Source organism: Palaemon carinicauda, chromosome 20 (assembly GCF_036898095.1).
Source record: "Palaemon carinicauda isolate YSFRI2023 chromosome 20, ASM3689809v2, whole genome shotgun sequence".
In the NCBI taxonomy this organism is placed as follows: Eukaryota; Metazoa; Arthropoda; class Malacostraca; order Decapoda; family Palaemonidae; genus Palaemon; species Palaemon carinicauda.
In genome coordinates this window covers 108,033,910-108,041,409 of record NC_090744.1, presented here as the reverse complement: position 1 = coordinate 108,041,409, position 7,500 = coordinate 108,033,910, and the positions used below count along the sequence as shown (strand labels likewise).

Sequence of the window (7,500 nt, the reverse complement as noted above, 5' to 3'; positions counted from 1 at the left end):
ACCATAAGCCTTCGCTGATAAGAAATTTTTTAAACAGTTCACCTAAACGTAGAAATTTATATATATTATCAATCTTGTTCTTACATGGTTCACCTTTGCTCAAATTCTCATAGAAATAATCTCCGTTATCCGGGAAACAAAAAGACGAATTAACGAAAATAAAAAACATAGCTCCAAAAAAAGTGTCTAATTCAACTCGTCTTTGGCTCATAGAGAATCAGGACAGCTTTCCTTGTGTCCCAGCTGCCGAGATTACGAGATGAAGAATCAACTATCCTAAGATGCTTTAGAAAATTCACGATGAAGATTTGACATTTCAGGGAGTTATTGAAAATGTGTAACTGGCGATTGAGTTTAATAAACCAGGGCAGTTGATCATTGTCAATATATCATTTAAAAACTACTACTAGTACTACTACTACTACTACTACTACTACCCTTACTAATACTAATACTACTACTACTGCTGCTGCTGCTACTACTACTACTACTACTACTACTACTACCGATACTACGGATACTACTACCTATACTACTTCTATTAACACTACTACCACTATCACTCCAACTACTTTTGCTACTTCTGAAAACAATGTTAATAATCATAATAATAGGAAATGTAATGATACAGTAATAATAGCGTAAATATTGACAACATTGAGTATAAGGATAAAAGTAAGACTGAATCTATCGAAAATAATAATTATTATTATGACAATGATAATGATAACAGTAGCCGCAGTTCTTTGTAATAAATGCTGGACATCACACTCGGTAGAAAAATATATAGAAATCCTCTTTAGCAGCCAAATACTTTGCAAATATTCCTCCCCATCGTCAGTAGGACTCTCATCAGGAGGAATCTCAACAGTAGGACTCTCAATAGCAGGACTATCAACAGTAGAACTCTCAACAGTAGGACTCTCAACAGTAGGACTTTCAATAGTATAACTCTCAATAGTAGGACTCTCAACAGTAGAACAGTCAACAGTAGGACTCTCAATAGTATAACTCTCAACAGTAAGACTCTCAACACTGGGACTCTCAACAGTAGGACTTTCAATGGTATAACTCTCAACAGTAGGAATCTCAACAGTAGGACTCTCAATAGTATAACTCTTAACAGTAGGACTCTCAACAGTAGAACTTTCAACAGTAGGACTCTTAACAGTAGGACTCTCAACAGTAGGACTCTCAACAGTAGAACTCTCAATAGTAGGACTCAAGTAACCGTAAAACTCTCAATCGTAGGACTCTCTACAATAGAACTCTTTGCAGTAGGACTCTCAATAGCAGGACTCTCAACAGTAGGACTCTCAGCCTACCCTCTCCCCACTAGTTTCTTTCAGCAGGCAGTAGATGTAGAGAATTCCTGTTGCAGAGACGCTCGCAAAGAACCAATACATGCCAGCCTGTGTAAGCGTAGCCTGCATCAGACTGTATAACTGCAGGATGGCGAACACCTGTAAACTGCCTATAACCATACAGACAGATGTTCCCTGTATGGATGTAAAGAAGTCTTTTAGAAAGTGAATGGAATTATGATTACACACACACACACACCCACATATATATATATATATATATATATATATATATATATATATATATATATATATATATATATATATATATATATATATATATATATGATGAATATTTGCACATTTAGACGTGTTTTTCATATTCAAATAAGCCATATATTTTTGCTACATTAATATCTGGATTCTCTTAACGACCTCGGGATCAGAGCCCCAGGTGAAATCACACAAAGACAAGAGCTTGTGACCGGCCGGGAATCGAACCCTGGTCCGGCAAACTTGTAGAGACAGTGACTAAACCACGTGGCCAAGTGGTTTAGTCACTGTCTCAACAAGTTTGCCGGACCAGGGTTCGATTCGGCCGGGAATCGAACCCTGGTCCGGCAACCTTGTATGGACAGTGACTAAACCCCGTGGCCAAGTGGTTTAGTCACTGTCTCTACAAGTTTGTCGGACCAGGGTTCGATTCTCGGCCGGTCACATGCTCTTGTCTTTGTGTGATTTCGCCTGGGGCTCTGATCCCGAGGTCGTTAAGAGAATCCAGATATTAATGTAGCAAAAATATATGGCTTCTTTGAATATATATATATTCATATATATATATATATATATATATATATATATATATATATATATATATATATACATGTATGTATGTATGTATACTGTACATACTGTATATCCATTTAAGATAATCTATTGATCACATCAATGAAATGTATCGACCCCAACAAGAGCAGCGGAGAACATAAAGCTAAAAGGGAAAATTTCGGGTGGCCAAACCCCACTAGTGGCCTTGTGAGATGATTCATACCTGTGATCGTAAATTAGTCGGGAACATTTCGGCGGGCAATATCCAAACGAGTGGCCCTATGCCCATGCTGTGGCCAAAGGCTGCTACCATCAGGAGCACCAAAGGAAGCCAATCCTTGATGCTTATTATAGCAGATCTGGAAACGTAAATACATTTGTTAGGTGAAATTTAGAGATTCGTCTGACATTGTTAATTTTACAGGGACTCAATATATGTTTATTCTGGTGCTAATTGAGAGAGAGAGAGAGAGAGAGAGAGAGAGAGAGAGAGAGAGAGAGAGAGAGAGAGAGAGAGAGAGAGAGAGAGAGAGAGAGAGAATAACCTTTGTTGAGGATTGTTCTGGAGCAAGGTATGATGGATGATATATGCTGCTATTTTTTGCTACCCCAACTAGTACAGCTTCCATAAATTAGCTGAAAGATTTAAAGACCTTATGTGACATTAGCTGATGTGTGTGCGTTGGGAGGGGGGGAGGAGGGGGGAGATGTAATGCTTAAAACAAAAAGTGAACCCCTTGGTAAATAAGAAAATAATAAAGATGAGTATCTGAGGAGCAAGAACGATCAATTTCTTACGTCAAGTTTTGCAAAGAGCCATGAATATAATTCACTGAAGAATAATAAAAAAACCTTTTTTTCAAATTATGTAATCTTTTCATGACCTTAACATTTAATTATTTTGCTAAAAATCCTCACCCGTCCATTATGGCATCATTGAATGTAGCATTTTGCACACTGTATGCGAATTTCAGGAGTTTGTCCTTTTGTGGCTCAATTAAGGAAGGATCCGTATTGAGCAGATAAACAAACGTTCCCAACGACGCATAGGCAACAGTTAACACTAATAAGGAGGCCATTATACATCGGCGTCGGCCACAGCAGTCCAGAATCGTCGTCATGAAGAGGTTGCCTAATAAAAAGACACCGATAACCATAATGGTCGTGTATTTCTCGTCCATGGACAATCCAAACTGCTGGAGTTGCCGGGTTGCATTCGCCCGCAATATCTGCGTTCCACAGAAGTTGTGGATGAAGAAGATTCCGGTCATCAATGCTATCTGCTTCAGGTGCTGCTTCTGCAGCAAGCCCCTGTAACCCTGGCTGTCGCCGCTGGTGGTGTTATTCTTCTGCAGGTAGCAGAGTTCTTCCTGGACGTCAGCCTGAGCACCCCTGAGTTTCCGTAGGACCCGCAGAGCCCTTTCATCCCGGCTCTTCACGGCGAGGAACGATGGGCTCTCGTGCAGGGTGGACACCATCAGGCAGTGGCCGAGCAGGAGGCCGACGCAGATGATGGACATGTAGTACCAGCTGAGGATGGACCCCAGACCTATGTTGAATAGGCCTCCAGCCTGGATCAGCAGGGTGGACATCATACACAGGGTTCCCCGGATCGACACGTCCGAGATTTCCGTAGCGTACACGAATACAGCCACGTTACCCATACCTACTGTCATTCCGTCCAGAAACCTACAAGAAATGAAACCATATGTACAGTATATATATATATATATATATATATATATATATATATATATATATATATATACATATATATACATATATATATATATATATATATATATATATATATATATATATACATACATATATATATATACACATATGCATGTATAAATATATATATACATATGTATATATATATATATATATATATATATATATATATATATATATATATATATATATATATATATATATATATATATATATATGTACGACTTTATATCATTAAAGAGGTGTCTCAAGAAGATTATTGTGCAACATTTCGATGTTTCAACTAGTGCTTTGACCCCTGAATATACCGGGACCCATTCATAGAAGAGTGGACTAGTGGGCGGTATAGGCCAGGAGTGATTCACAACCTAGCAAATGCGTATTAAGTGCTGTATCACTGAAGAACATGCATATATTCCTCTCTGTATTTACATGTGGTAGTTTCTAAGGCAAATATCTCTGATCACTGACAAGATCCTTTCCTACTTTCCCGTTTGATCAGAAAAAGTAAAATACGTTTTGCCACTAAGAAAACCTTGAAGGAAATCATATACTCTTATAAAAACAAATGATTAAAGATAATTATTTATACGACAGGAGACCAATAGAGTTTCCTTTGATTAAGATATCAAGATATCTATCTTTATAAAGGAGAGACAATTTTCCTCGCTTCGATGAGAATATCTCCTTAGTGAAAAAGACAGAATATAAGTATTTTTGACCTATGGTATCCTACTTTAATTGCTGTAAAAACCATTGACTGAATGTATTCTTGATTCTTTGTTAAACGATCTGCATGGCTGATTAAATCTTTGTTCCGGCTTTGTTAAACAGCAACTGATAACTGAGAAGAATGAAACAACATTATATAAAAAGCACCATAACTCTCTTCTCTACCTGAACTTTCGTGACAGTTCTGCAAAATTCTTTTTAGCCTAAGAAAAAATAAACAACAGATGACCAAAATAGGGTAGAGTGATAACAAAAGATTATGTTAGATGGAGCAAAATCTTTCACGACCACACAAATCCCTACTTGATATTTCTTGGAGAACTCTCATCAAGACATTTTCAATAAATACCAACTTGCTATGGTTTGGGTGATTTTAAAAGATATTGCCTTTTTTTCAAATTATGATTAAGTCACCAGTGGCTGTAAAATGATTAAACCTAACCCTGCCTAGGCAACAGTATCCCGCCAAATCTATCCTATCTTACGATCCATTCACATCTAATATCATTTCTTGTTAGTCGTCAAACACGACTAATGGAATACTGTAATTACCAACACAACAAACAGTACATATCATTCAAATTCTAATTCTATTAACTCTGACATAGTCTCGGTCCCTTTATACATCTTAAACAAATAAATGGTTTCACTCACCTGCCTATTAAGAGCATATAGGTGTTGACGGAGAGCGTGATAAGAGAAGAACCGAATATTCCCGGTATGGCAGTGATGCTCAACGAATATTTTCTACCCACCAGACTGAGAAAGACTCCAGCACTTAGGAACCCAACGAGGCTGCCAATTTGCGTCACACTAGCTGGAAGGGTAATGGGATAAGATGAATAAACATGGATACAAAAGCATATGTAATTAATAAAACAAAATCGTAACCCTTCAAAACATTAAGAAATCAACTATGAAAGCTGTAATCGCATAATATATCAATGTAACAGTGATACAAATCCCTCATTTTCAGTTACATCCATTCGCCAAGCACATAATCTACTAACTAAATCTATTTGCCTAGGAGGTGATTAGCCAAGTAACTAATGTAATCCCCTTATAAATCTATTGACTAAAAGATGTAATTAACACTTCTATGAAATCCATCAATTTGAAAATATAGTTCCCTCACTTGATCCATCTTCCATCTATACAGTTCACCCACTTACTAAATCCAGCTGGCAATGATATAATTCAATACCCTACTAAACCCGTTTGTTGAAAAATATAATTAACTTACAAACAAATTTCATTTTCCAAAAGATATATATTTTTACCATAAGTTATAATTCACTCGACGAAATCCTTTTACTTAAAGCTATAATTCACTCACCCACTAAGTCCTTTTACCAAAAGCTTTACTTCCCTCACCTACTAAACCTTATACCTAAAGCTATAGTTCACCCACCTACTAATTCCTCTTACCAAAAGCTATAATTCACTCACCTACTACATCCTTATACCTAAAGCTTTAATTCACTCACCAACTAAATCCTTTTACTAGAGGCTATGATTCACTCACCTACTAAATCATCTTACCAAATCCTAAGATTCACTCACCTACTAAATCCTTTTACTAAAGCCTACGATTCACTCACCTACCAGATCCATCTGCCAAGGGTCTAACTGAATCTGGCTACCAAAGATGGTGGAGTTGTCCCGTACGAGATGGGAAGCCAGGACATTTGGCCAGAATTGAATCATCCCGGACGGGATGTTTGTCAAACTGGCTGCCAGCACAATTATGCACTGAAACGAACAGTCGTGTGAGTCTCAGAGTTTGTTATAATAAGATAAGATGGTGTGATTATTTTGTACAGTTTGTAGAAATAAAACTTGAACGCATGTTCAGATAGGTTTTATTTAGAAGAAAAGTAGAAAAAAAAATATGAGATTTCAGTGAATTGGGTACTATTACAGTGGAAATACTAATAAAAAACTGAAAATAGAAAATGGAACTTATATTATTATTATTATTATTATTATTATTATTATTATTATTATTATTGATTACTAAGCTACAACCACATTTGGAAAAACAGGATGCTATAAGCCCATGGACCCCAAAAGGGAAAATAACCCAGTTAGGAAATGGGAACAAGGAAAAATGAAATATTTTAAGAACAGTAACAACATTAAAAGAAATATTTCCTAGAGAAACTTTAAAAACCTTAAAAAACCGAGAGGAAGAGAGGTAAAGTAGAATTATGCCTGAGTGTACCCTCAAGAAAGAGAACTCTAACCCAAGACAGTGGAAGACCATGGTACAGAGGCTACGGCACTACTAAAGAACAATGGTTTGATTTTGGAGTGTCCTCCTCCTAAAAGAGCTGTTTACCATAGTTTAAGAGTCTCTTCTACTCTTACCAAGAGGAAAGCAGCCACTGAACAATTACAGTGCAGTAGTTAACCCCTTGGGTAAAGAAGAATTGTTTGGTAATCTCAGTGTTGTCAGGTGTATGAGGACAGGGGAGAATCTGTAAAGAATAGGCCAGACTATTCGGTGTATGTGTAAGTAAAGAGAAAGTGAACCGTAACCAGAGAGAAGGATCCAATGTAGTAATGTCTTCCAGTCAAAGGACACCATAACTCTCTAGCGGTAGTATCTCAACGGGTGGCTGGTGCCCTGACCAACCTACTACCTACAGATCTTATTTAGAACAAACCCAGCTATAGGAAAGAATTCAAATGTTCGATTATGTGTGTGAATATATATATATATATATATATATATATATATATATATATATATATATATATATATATATATATATATATATATATATATATATATATATATATATATATATGTGTGTGTGTGTATATATATGTATGTATATATATACATACATATATATATATATATATATATATATATATATATATATATATATAT

General features: G+C 36.3%; 1 protein-coding gene across 1 annotated transcript in view; it reads right to left on the bottom strand.

Moving 5' to 3' along the window:
• Positions 1-481: 481 nt before the first annotated feature.
• LOC137659589 (facilitated trehalose transporter Tret1-like) overlaps positions 482-7,500 on the bottom strand; it is an 11,542-nt gene continuing 4,523 nt past the window's right edge. Inside the window, exons 3-7 of the mRNA XM_068394437.1 lie at positions 6,203-6,353; positions 5,256-5,418; positions 3,051-3,821; positions 2,356-2,491; positions 482-1,499 (exon numbers count right to left, since the gene is read on the bottom strand). Of these exons, the coding sequence (XP_068250538.1) occupies positions 1,317-1,499; positions 2,356-2,491; positions 3,051-3,821; positions 5,256-5,418; positions 6,203-6,353 (1,404 nt within the window). The 3' untranslated portion in view covers positions 482-1,316. The remainder of the gene's footprint in view (positions 1,500-2,355; positions 2,492-3,050; positions 3,822-5,255; positions 5,419-6,202; positions 6,354-7,500) is intronic.